This window comes from Centrocercus urophasianus, unplaced genomic scaffold (genome assembly GCF_019232065.1).
Source record: "Centrocercus urophasianus isolate 14NV4802_14NV808 unplaced genomic scaffold, USGS_Curo_1.0 seq_19, whole genome shotgun sequence".
Lineage (NCBI taxonomy): Eukaryota > Metazoa > Chordata > Aves > Galliformes > Phasianidae > Centrocercus > Centrocercus urophasianus.
Window position 1 is genome coordinate 22,520,378 of NW_024884744.1, and position 12,544 is coordinate 22,532,921.

Consider the following 12,544-nt stretch of genomic DNA (forward strand, 5'->3'; position numbering starts at 1 on the left):
CTGCCAACAGCTGCCCTGGTACACGGCCACTGTAGATCCTGAGCCCAACACTCGGCTGTGACATACCAAGGGCATTTCTGATCCTGTGCGTTGTTATGCGGTGACTTTTTGTGCCTTTGTACGAGAATGTTCAGAATACTTGCTTTGATGACCTGCAGTCGCTTTGTCTGGTTTGCACACACACTGCACCCATAAAACCCTAGCTCTTGTTTTACCAAGTTACGAGGGATTGCTGGTGAGGGAAACCCATGACAAACCGGGCAGTTAAAAGCAAGGGCTCATCCCACAGGACTACTGACCTGGCCTTTACCTGTGCCTTAAAAGGGAGCATAAATGGAGAAGTAATCAAAGTGCCCCGTAAGTACAGATTTGTCTCCAGCCTTTTTATTTATACAAGGATTCAAAGAACATGTTTTAACTTTAGATAAACAGTGCAAGAGAGTTACAAGTACCTTGGTAACAGAAAGAAATAGGTAACTGTCCAGCTATGCCAGTAAGTGAAATAATTCTGACTCCTGCAGATAGAAACGCGTCTGTTTAAAGCAAAGGTGGCCGTGAGTTATTTGCTCTGCCTTAGCCCCTCCCAAGCCACTGGAAACACAGGCAGTTTGTCATCTGCAAATGGTGAGTGGCTGCACCCAGCCCGTGGGGACCTGACCCTAAGATAGAACGTAACATACGTGGTACGGCACAGAGAAGCAGGCTGAAGGACATGGACCTTTGGGAAGCTGCTATTTCTGGTTCTCCCTTTTCCACACACAGGAGACTTCATTGATGCACTTCTCTAGACCACAGCTCCGCACCCTGAGGATAAGGCTCTTACAAACCGACCCCCCACCACTCGCACCCCGCGGGCCTCAAAGGGTTAACGGCTCCTGCTATGTTATTGTTGTTCCAGAGCTGATAGTGCAGACTATTTAACTGTTAAAGCATTAACAGGGCACGCTGAATGCTTGGTTAAAGTGTGCTCCTCTCAGAGCCCAGAGGGAGCTGGTTAGTGTGGGAGGCTGACAGCAAACACTCACTTCGTGGAGCTGGAAATGATAAGGTCTCCTTCCGAAGCTCCACCACACAAAGCACAGACCTCAGCAGCTGTTTTTAAAGCTCTAACACAACCTTTCTTTCAAGCGGCTGCAATATTTTAGTGCCCTTTCTCCTTTCGCTTTGCATTGAAACTTTCTGCAGTTGTGGAAATCTACGTAACTGAAGGCTACATTTGTGTTGGCAATTCTAGTTAAAGAAAAAAAAAAAAAAAGACAGGAGCTCTTCTGCACTTCCAGAGCTAAGTAAACCTGTGTAAACCCATGGCTGTTGTTTATCCATGGCTGTACGTGGCTGAGCCTCACAGCACTGCCAGAAGCACTGGGCAGGGAGGGCACAGCAGCCCACACCCCATGCTGCCGCCCAGCACCAGACACCCCCTGCCCAGCCCCGGACCTGCAAAGGGCTGAGCTCTGCACCAGCTGTTGCCACTGCCCTGTTTTTGTTCCGATCCTCTCTTTACAAACTGCTACATGTTAAAAACATGGGCACAGCCAACTGCCGCAGGCTGACTGCCAGCAGAGTGCGGCCCTAAGGTAGGGGGTGATGCTGCGTGTGCCCGTGTGAGCTCTGACAACCAGTCACGGTGCTCTCATCAGTACACAGCCCCCGGTCTTTCCAATTATAAAAAAAGAAAAAAAAAAAAGAAAAAGGCGTTCACACCCATGGCTGGAGCCAGAGGAGGCAGAGGCAGCACAACTATCTGTCCAGTAAGAAATCCTACTGTGCATACTTTCATCTCTCTGTTACCTTTTACGGTACTGCACTGCAGGTAGAAATTGGACCATTATTACTTGGGTAAAAAATGGCTTTCCAACTAGCATGCAAAGAAAAAAATACCCCAAACCCCAACCCCTAACACTCATTCCCAGTCACTTAGATGTAGGAGCCCTACATTTAAAAACATCATCAGCTACGAGCTCTAGTCAAGAAACCCATTTGTGACCTTTCCAAAGAAAAAGGGAGTTCTACATTTTTGGGTCCAACAGTCACTGCCAAATCGTTTCAGTTCAACCCACCGCATCTGCTCACACTCCCGTGCACACAGATGGAAGTGAAGGGCCACCTCTGCCCGGTTCGGCAGCACAGAGGGAAACCTTGGAGGAGCCCCTGAATGCAGTGCCTGCTCAGTGCAGGCGCGCTCGCTCTCCCCACGTTGCTCTCAGCCCGGCATGTCAGGCAGCAGCACGTTAGGCAGCGCTCTGGCCGGCGGCCGGGTAACAAGGCCAGGGGAATTGCATATTCCGCTGCAGGCGGTACAAGAGCTGCCCCTGGAGGGGCCGCCAGGAAGCCCCTCTGCGAGGGCTCAGTTCAGCCCCACAAAGCCGGTTTTGTGGCAATAACAAAAGTAAAACAATGAGGTATGGAAAGAAGGGCCCAGCATTGGGGAAGAGACCAAGAAAGAAGAAAACAGCTCGAGCACTGCCAGAAATAGCAAACAACCGAAACCTTTATCTCCTCCCTCTATTTTTTTTTCCTTTTTCCCTTTTTTTTCTTTTTTTTTCTTTTTTTTTGCCAAGGTGAAGTACGTCTGTCCTTTTGTTGGTTGGTTTTGGCAAAGTGAAGCCCTCGGCCGCAGTCTCTTTCCTGGCTGTCCTGCTGAGTTACCGCCACAAGTGCTGCGCAGCAATGGAAGCCCCCGAAAGGAAGAGGAGGAAGGCAGAAGGCAAAGATCTGCTGCTGGCCCCAATGACGCCGTGTCCGGACTGCTTTGGGATAGCATGCGTTTCTGGCTGTCTGGTGCTGGGGCTCTTAGAAAGTCTTTTGCCACAGACGTCGTCAGGACAGCTGTCACCACTGCCTGAGCCGCTCATGTCGTCACCTGTACGGAGACAAGAGGGGTGAGCACAACCTGCCTTGGGGTGCCCACCCTGCCTTCTTGCTGTGCCCTGGCAGGGACAGAGGATGCGGCTGCTGAGAGCAGACAGTGCCACAACCCTGGGGAGCCTGGCCACCAGTTATGTCCCCCACTATGGAATGCAAGCCTGGAGCTGATCCCCAACAAACTCAACCACCTGCTGCTGCAGCAGCCAGAAGGCCGTAGGAACAGCTGCCCCATCAGCCAGGCTGGGCTGGGGCTGGGGAAAGCGCCTGAGTTTTCAGCACTAGGCCAAAAGCAGAGCAGCCCCCGAGCATCCTGCAGCAGGTTGGGTGCACCTGAACAGAGCTTGCAGCCGAAAGTCAGGTGACCACCCCGTGCTGCAAGGCCAGACGCACAGCCCCAGCCCAGCTCTGCTACTCACTTGCATCTTGGAAATCCACATCATTCCCGATGTTGGCGTTGCCCAGCCGGTTTGTCATGATCTTCAGCTGCATGATTTGCTGGCGAATGGTCATATCTGGCTTGGTGATGTCCACCTCCACCTCTGGGTTGTTAATCTGATTAGCTAAGCCATCCCCCATCACTTCAGGCAGGTAACTGTGAAGGAAGGTGACAGGCTTACACATCTGCCCCCAGCTGAGCTCAGCTCTCCCCAGTACAGACACCAGTGACAGTGCAGCCTCCCTGAAGCGCAGAGAAGCATGGTCAGTGGTGTTGGGTTGTTGAATAGGCACAGGCAGGGAAGGAGTGCCTGTGCCTGCAAGGTGCTGAGCAGCAGGGGCTCTGCAGATGGCCACACCAAGGCTGCAGGGGGCAAAGCCTGTGCAGGAAGGCTCTTGTGTTGACATAGCTGGCTCTAGGGATGGCCAAAGTCTGCTGTCATGGCCAGAATTCATCAGAGTCTGGGGCTCATTCTCAGGCCACCTCAGCTTCTGGGAGGTGCAGCATCACTAGTCCAGTGTGGGAAGAGGTTTGCTGCTCTAGGGCCATGTGCAGGGCTGAGAGATTTCTCTCATCCTGTAACCCATAAAGCTACAGCGATGCTCCACTCACTGTGGAAAAACTGTCCATACAGGAGGCTGAGGAGCACCTTCTGCTGTTATTGCTGCTCTGGTTACATGCTGCAGGGACTGGCACCCTGGACTGGCTGAATTCCCCTGCCCCAGTAAGACCAGATGAGTTCTCAGGGAAGCTCCAGTGCACTACGGGCTGTTATCCAGTGCTGTGCTGCTCCCTCCTGCAGTGCCCTGTCCATCTCTCCTCACTGCCACCCTTTAACATCAGTCAGGTGTGGAAGGTTTCTGCTGGTGCTGGATGTCACCCAGGCATGGTTTCAAAGATCTATGTGCAATTCACAGCAACAGTTCTGGAGTCAGGGTGGTAAATCCAGCTCTTCTGCCTTCTGAATGCATGCAGTATTGCAAAATTGCTTAATAATACAAAACTACACAGCCAGTTCATGGCAAATGCATCCTGATTCTTAACCATCCAACATACAGCAGAACAACGACAGAACTGAAATTCCCAGGCACTGGTTTCAGAGGAAATGCAACATTTCTCTGAACAGGGGCAGACCGGTCCCCTCAGTCTGAGTGAGCAGAGGTGGCTGATGAAGCGTAACTGCCTTTTATGAAGCCCTACCAGTCCCACCACCCTACAAAAGCGCTGTCCCGGCACCAGGACCCTCTCCATACCTGCCCTTGGTCATCCCATTCCAACACTTGTCATCCGCTGCTGAGCTGGCCATTACTTTTTTGCTGCACAGGACTCCGGGCAGAGTGACCCAGTAAGACTTGAGAGCCGTCAGATTCCCTTTGGCATCCAAAACCTAGAAACAAAGAGGATGCTCAGGGCCAGGAATGCTCTGGAGCATCCCACGGCTGTGGAAAGGACTCTGACTTTTCATCTTACCATCATACAGTCTGAATTTATGCAGACAAGGAAGCGTCACCAACTTTCCCCTGAAGACCAACCCTCAATCCAAGCACCCAGGGCTGAAGAGTACAAGCTAATGATTGTTCTGGTACTGTGGGGATGACCAGGAGAAGATCCTTTTCTGGAGCACAAGGGCAATGCTGGGAAGCAACCTCAGTGGGAGCCAGCAAAGGTCTGTTGGGGTGGGACAGAGGACTGCAGGGCCTCTGAGATGCAGGGCCATGAGCACATCACGCAGTCCATCATCTACAGAGCCCAAAACCTCCACAGAGGAACAGGTGCTCACGGAACAACAAAGTCTCAGGTCCCAGGAACACAGAGGGATTGCCCACCCCAGAGACAGGGACCTCATTCCCACTCCCCAGGCTGGATGCACTGTGCACTCGTGGTCAGCCTGCTGCACCAGCGGCAGAGCAGCTGTGGAGGCAAACTCACCAGCATCTCCAGTGCCACTGCAGAGGATTTGGCTTCTAATGTGACCTTCCCCCGCCTCTTCTTGTCCTCACTGCTGGACCTCACTGTGCTGATCTTGGGATTTCCACAGCCTTGGAAAACCTGAAAAACAAACCAAATTCTCTATACCATGCTTTGATACTATTTCCTTAATTCATTTGGACTCCACAGGTAATTTTTTTCTTAATATGTGTATCTTTCCCAATTGCAAGATCTCCGAGAGTCTGGTGTAGTTTCTGGTCAGGTTACTCTTGTTCCAAGACTTGTTTTCAACATACTGTAACTGTTTTTGATTACTGCTACCATGCAAAACGCTCAGCACAAACACAAAATTAGAATGTTTTTGGATGAGTCACTAATGTTGATATTAAATTACAGCTAGCAATTTTATCTGCTCCTATTATGATTTAAAAATAAAATTCTGGGAAGTCTGAGAAGAATAAGACGGGAGTTGCTCACAGTCACTACATCATTGATAGGGGCTTTGTAACTACAGCTTCCCTGATAAGAACAATAGACAGAGGGGGTCTACCCCAATGACCCCCATGATGGGCAAACACACTCCAGCAAATGACCACCCTCCGACCAGGAGAGCACTAAGTGAGTGGATATCTCAAGAGCTGTCAGGTTGGATATTTCAAGGCCAAATGAGGACGCTAGGCAGATTTATCTTCTAACTTTGGGCACTTCCTCTTCCTGTCACCTACCTACCAGCCAGGCACCTTTGTAGCTGAGGGAAGGCAGGGCTTGGAGAATATGCCCTATGAGGAGCTACTAAAGGAACTGGGGCTGTTTAGTCTGGGGAAGAGGAGGCTGAGGGGAGACCTTATTGCTCTCTTCCAATACCTAAAAGGTGATTGTAGCCAGAGGGATTGGACTTTTCTCACTGGTGACAGGTACAGGACAAGGGGAAATGGCCTGAAGTTGTGCCAGGGGAGGTTTAGTTTGGATATCAGGAAAAACTTATTTACAGAAAGGGTTGTTAAGCACTGGGATGGGCTCCCCAGGGAGGTGGTTGAGTCACCATTTCTGGATGTGTTTAAAACCATTTGGATGTGGTGCTCAGGGACGTGATTTGGCGGAGGGCTGTTAGAGGTAGGGTAGTGTGGTCAGGTTGTGGTTGGACTCAATGATCTTTAAGGTCTTTTCCAACCTGAGCAATTCTATGATTCTGTGTTTCATCTGACAGTGATACTCCACCAGATCATTGTGCTGTGCTCAAACCACAGCTTGCAGCTGTAGAAATACGCAGCTCCAAACATCCGCTACCAGTGCTGCATTCTCCTGATCTTACTGAGAACTTTAACAAGTAAGTTTTGTTTTTCCAGTCAAACACTGACTACACTGGACTATGTAATCTCTTTTGATTTTACCAGACATTCTATGTCCCTTGGAAACATCCTTCTTTTCAGATGATGCCATCATGGGCTTACTTATGTGCGTACAATTTCTTCCAACCTAACACCAAGAGAAAGAACATGGTCTTTCGTGTTAGAAAGTAAACCTAAATGAGTACTTGGATGCATACTCCCATTAGTGCTGTGACTTGTGCTAGTGAATTCCTGCTTGGTTAAGAAATACTTTTCTTCTTCTCCTCTCCAAGATCCAGTTAGGGCCTGCCACACACTTTTCATCTGCATCTTAGCCCTAACTGTGGGATAGCTACAGGGCTCAGGGAATGCCTGGGCAGAATCAGAAACCCCAGAACCTCACCTGCAGCTATAGAAGTGATTAACTGGATAAATACAGAAAAAAAATAGAAGACCAACAGAAAAAAAAATCTTCACAATATATTTCTTGAAAGACAGGTGGGCATCAGGAGAGCCCCTCCAGATGGACTGCTGAACTGCAGCTCTGTCCCACAGGCAGCCTGATAGAATGGTGTTTCTATCACAGATCATCATCCCAAGGCAGGCTGAAGCAGCTGCCTTCTGTTGCTAGTGTAAGAAGGACTGTGCACTTCCTCTAAATGCCCCAGCTCAGTCAGAACACTTCAAAGCTCTTCAGAGGCACCTGACAGCAAATACACCATGTCGCCCACAGTCATTGCACGTGCAGTCCCACCTGCGTGTCTGTACCTAAGGAAAGCTGACTGTGGCAGAGGAGCATTTGGAAATACCTGAGAAGGTTTTTCTTTGCCTAGGACAGTGCTTTCCTATCATTAAAAGAGCGTGCATCATCTCTCTTCTTTCATCTCCTTTACTCAATTCAACAGTGAGAACAAAAAACATTTGATCTGGGCAATTACACATGGTGTATCCTCAGCCAGGCCCAGGCACATGCTCTTACCTTGGCTGTGATTGAATCTTTGTTTTCTTGCAAGTTAGAAATAGCTTCAGAGATCCTCATGTGAATAGTCCCTATTACTGTGTCTACGTTGTATGGTCCGTCAATCCGATCAGCCACAGCGACCAGGGCATCTGGTAAATAACACAGAGATATCCTTTCATCAGACCAAGCACGTTAAAGCTCATGCTCATGCTCCTGCTGGGTGGGATACACAGTTGGCCTCTTGGAAGTCTCGCTAGAGGATCTCTCTCCATTTTCACTGCTGTTCAAACCTATGCTGATTTTCCTCCAGAATGGCACAGCTGTCTAAAGGGTGGATGGGGTGCTGAAGGTACTGGATAGGAGCAACAGCTTCTGTGGCAGTGAAAGAGCAAGAAAAAGAAAATACCACATACTAACGGCAAAAGAGCAGACTGTGAAGCCCAGAACTAAACTGAGCAGTGGGACTGAGTGTGCCTGTGCATGACTGTTGCTCTCAGCTCCCCTTATCTTGCAAAGCTCTGTTCTCCAAGTACTCTTGCCTGACCTGGAGGTGCCTGCCAGCATTGGGTGTTCTGGGTCTACGCTTGGCTTACAAAAAAAATAACCAGCCTCTGCCTATGGAGAAGATTTTCAGCACTCTGTGGGTCTGAAGCAAAGACAGACTGCCTGCACACAAGTCACGGGGCACTGAAAAATGCTACACAGAGGAAGGATCGGTGTCCAGGCAGAGTTAAGCCAGAGCTTTGCACAGGTCTCAAACACCTGAATTAGGATTGTCACCAGGGTTGACTTTGTCAGTCAAAAAAGCTACTGCTGAGCTGCTGCTGCTTCAGTTTTCTACCATTTCTGTTCCAGTACCCTGAAGGCCAGGCCATGTGTAAGCCTCATCAGGATTTAAGGACTTGGCAGCTCCTTGCGACCTCAGATGGCTCTGTGTGGTCTTGCATTCCCCAGGACACATCAAATGCTTCCTGGCAGGATAAGAGATGTGGCAGAGAGCAGGAGTGGCCCTCACTCATCTAGAACAGAAAGTACTTCATGTCCCTGCAGCTTCTCCATATGGAAGAAAACACCAGTGATGGCTTCATGTTGATTTTCCTTCTCTGCACAAAGAGGGTCAAATCCCAGGGTCTGGGCTGAAAAACCACCTGGTTCGTAAATGAACTCATTCTTTAGCAGTGATTTTTATCCTAGATCCTAATACCTTCCCCATCAGGCTGGCAGGAGACTGTCACAGCAGATGGTGTGATGTTGCAGAAAGCTTATTCAGCACACGTTCGCTTGCCGATATTCATAAGCAGGGAAACCACCAACTGAGTTGTGCCCTGCAGTTCAACAGGGCATCAATAGCACATGTCCTTCTTCCTACACCATCCCATAGCATGTAGTGCCACCTGTGATACTGCTTTAAAGCACTGAGCTGCACAAATTTCCTGTGAGCAGGGGTCCAGCCAGCCAGGGCACAAATGGGGACCACCATCACTTCAAACGTGCATTCAACCCCTTGTCTGTGCAAAGCAGTAGGACTTGGCAGAAAGGCCCCCAAATGCATTCCTGAGGTCCTGTAGATGTTGTGCAGAGGCACTAGGTCCACGGTGGAAGCATTATGTTAACAAGGATGGCCTGATCCTGAGCCCACTGCTGTCAGTGCATGCACAGCCCTCAAAAATATGTTCTCCTTGCTACTGCATGGCCGATGTTCAGGTCCTGGCTGCTCCCACAGAATGACCAATCTGGGCAAGCACTAGAGAGGGGACAGCACAAATCTGCAGAAGATACCAAATCATGTTCACACGACTCTGGTCTGTAATATAGGATTCAACAACATGCACAGTCACAGCCTGGAAATGTTATGTATTTACTTTCAGCACTTAAAAAAATATAAAGGTTTTGCTCATTAGCTTGAGCAAGAATGGAAACAGGGGCCTGTGTTTCTGAGTTCATGTGCTCTTTCCTCCTGCAACACAGTCCTGATTTAATACCATTAGAAAGTGCTACTGGGCAGGCTAACAGAGGGTTAGCACTGATTTCTAAAGCTAAACATGCCATATGAGTCGATAATGTTTTTGTTTTCTGGGAAATAACATCTCCTGTAACATCAGAGAGCCTGCAGTTCAACTTTGCTGCCACTGAGGGGTTGCAGTGTCATCTACAAGACTATATTTCCAGGCAATTATATCTGCAGATGCACTAATGTTGAGACAGAGATATTTAAATCAAAGTCTGCATCCCTTAATTAGTGATAAATTATATTTGACCACTAATATATAAATATCTTTAATATCTTTAGCTTTTTATAATATCTTTAATATCTTTAGTTTGACTTACTCTAATTTGTCAAACTGAAAGAGAAACACTGTTGTCACCAAGTCCTCTCCAGCTACATGGAAGGGCTTAAACGTGAAACATGGACAATGCCAGGGAACTTCTGTCTCTTCCTGCATGTTTTGCTCCAGCCCTTGATCAAACAATGACCTCTGGCAGTAAAACATACAGCCACAATTTAAAGAAAGCTCCAGTTTCCTCCCAGCCAACACCTCCTGACAAGATCAGTGTCTCTTGGCCAAGACGAGCCCTCAATAACTGCAAAATGCAGTCCTGTCAAGCCGTGGGAGAGGCGTGCTGATCTTTCAGGAGCTGGGCAGTCACCCTGCCAGGAGAGCAGCGACAGCTAACAGTTGGCTTGCTGTGGTCAGAGAGGACAAAGCTTTATCGAAACACTGGTATAAACCCTTGGGGAAGGAAATATTTCCCCCCCCCCCCAGTTTTGTAGCAGGCTGCCAATGGCAAATACATCCAATTAGCCACAGCACAGCGCCACTCGGTTCGTTAGCTCCTGGCAAGAGGCAGGCAGCTGGCCAACGGACCCTCTGAGCACCAGGCTCTGAGTGCAGCGCTGGGATCCTTATTTGGCAGTGGGAGGCCACTGAGAGGGAGGCTACACTGCAGTGGGGTTTTTGATGTTAGCACTCCAACCAAAATGTACAACCTGGGAGAGAAACAGGAGCTTTCTGGGCATGGAAAGAGGAGTGAGAGCTTTCCTAATGCAAGCAGCCTCCCCTGACAGACTGCAGCAGGGGAGGGGCTGAGCTGTAACACCTTCATACTATTTTCTAAATGCTGGCCCTCACCAGCCTTACTCCACACTCTCAGTCACACTGCAAGCCACTCTCAGCAGCTGTTCACATTCCAACCAGTGGCCACAGCCTCTGGAAAAACAGCGGAATGATACACGAGGTCCTACAAGAGATGCCCAGGTCTGACTGCAGAACTGCCCACAGAACTGCCTGGTGGAAGCTCTCTGCTCTGTGTTGCACAGGGTATCAGACCACATCACTGCAGTGATACTTCTGGCTTTCAGCTCAAGGAAATGGACACCTCTACACACATACAGCCCACTTCAAGAAGTACCCATAGTCTTAGCTGAGTGACAAAACAGAAGTGAAATGAGCTCTCTTCTCAGTTTAAATACAAGCCTAATTTTCCAATTCCTCATGTGACCTGTAACCTCTCCCTCCCATGTATTTACTTTCCATTCAGAAGTATGCAATTCTGATCCCTTTGCTCTCCCATGGAAAAAGTTTATGGCTTCATGTTTCCAGACCACATCCCAGGGAGGGCTGCCAGGGTTTCCCATGTGCTCACACATGCTGCAGTATATGGATGAAGCAGCAGAACCTGTCCCTAAGCCTCAGCCTTTGGGAGGAGAGGACAGATGACCCAAATGCAATGTGTGGGCAGCACACAGAGGATGGAGAAGATGGAAACACCTGAACCCTCTGTTAGCCTGCCCAGTTGCACTTTCTAATGGTATTAAAGCCCAGAAGAACATCCTGCAATAGATTCTAGACTTTGTATCGCAGGCAGAGAAATAGTGGTGTAAAAGAGCCTCCTTCAGCTCTTCCAGTGGCCCCTTCTATACTCTCCAAAGGACTCAGAGTTTGAAAGGTGCCATGAGGCAGTGAGGAGCCACCTTACCCATCAGGTACTTCCACTCGGTGTTTAGGTCAGCTTGGTTGGCCAGGCAGCCCTTCACCACGTTCAGGCAGTAGTTGCTGCATGGCTTCACGCTGGCCATGCCCCGGCAGTGCGGGCAGTACATCAGCTTCATGACAGCGCGGGTGCATTCGTGGCTGAGGGACACCTGGGGAGACAGAGCAGAGTCAGAAACATGGGCAGCTGAGGGGGCCTGGCCCCTCGGCATGCCCTGAAAGGCAGGTGGCTATGCCACCTTAAACCAAACCATCCCACGAGGCAGAGCACAGGGAACCCAGGCAGGGCCCCAGCCTCTGCAGCACAGAGGTCCCCATGGTGGTGCTGATGGAGCTCGCTGCTCCCCTGTCTTATCACTAAATGCATCCTCCCCTCCTTTTTTGCTTGCACCCATTTCCAATTCTCTAATCACTCTTTTAAAATCATTTACAAAAAGAAATATCAAGAGTCTGCATGCAGGCCTTGCTTAGTACCAGGTAGTTGTCACTCCTCCAGAGGGAAACGAACTGAAAATGCCTGACCCTCCAGCTGCTGCTGCAGCCCTGAGACTTGCCCCTTGTCTCTTCAATGATAGTGAAAAATAGCTTGAATATGGTCTTGTATATTTCTTGTAGGGGAAGAAGAAATTTTGAAAAGAAACATTCACTTCTGGCCTTGAGACAGCAAACCCCTCAGACATGGCCACGCACCCCCCTGGCCTGGTGACCGGTGGCACTGTTGGCCTTCTGGAGTACTGGAAGCTGGGCTACTCTGCTTTGAAAGCAGGAGTGTGGAGCTGCTATGATGCCACGCTGTCACTCCTTGCAGGTGGCTCTCCCTGCAGGCAGACAGCCATGGGATGCTCAGTGCCCAGTGAGGTGGCAATCACTGCTTGCTCCCGCGCTGTGGCCTGCCCTTGGAGCTGCTGGTGGCATCTCCAGTGCACCAACCTGAGCCTGGCAGGGGACAAGCATTCAGTCTCCTAGCAGAGAGGATAAATATTGATTTTCTCTAGGGAAGAGAGCAGGCTCCTCTCCTTTTCTCCAAGGA

General features: G+C 49.5%; 1 protein-coding gene across 1 annotated transcript in view; it reads right to left on the bottom strand.

Moving 5' to 3' along the window:
• Nucleotides 1–362: 362 nt before the first annotated feature.
• Nucleotides 363–12,544, bottom strand: part of GPC1 (glypican 1) — a 160,503-nt gene continuing 148,321 nt past the window's right edge. Inside the window, exons 4-9 of the mRNA XM_042821183.1 lie at nucleotides 11,501–11,666; nucleotides 7,541–7,671; nucleotides 5,234–5,353; nucleotides 4,558–4,691; nucleotides 3,285–3,460; nucleotides 363–2,863 (exon numbers count right to left, since the gene is read on the bottom strand). Of these exons, the coding sequence (XP_042677117.1) occupies nucleotides 2,646–2,863; nucleotides 3,285–3,460; nucleotides 4,558–4,691; nucleotides 5,234–5,353; nucleotides 7,541–7,671; nucleotides 11,501–11,666 (945 nt within the window). The 3' untranslated portion in view covers nucleotides 363–2,645. The remainder of the gene's footprint in view (nucleotides 2,864–3,284; nucleotides 3,461–4,557; nucleotides 4,692–5,233; nucleotides 5,354–7,540; nucleotides 7,672–11,500; nucleotides 11,667–12,544) is intronic.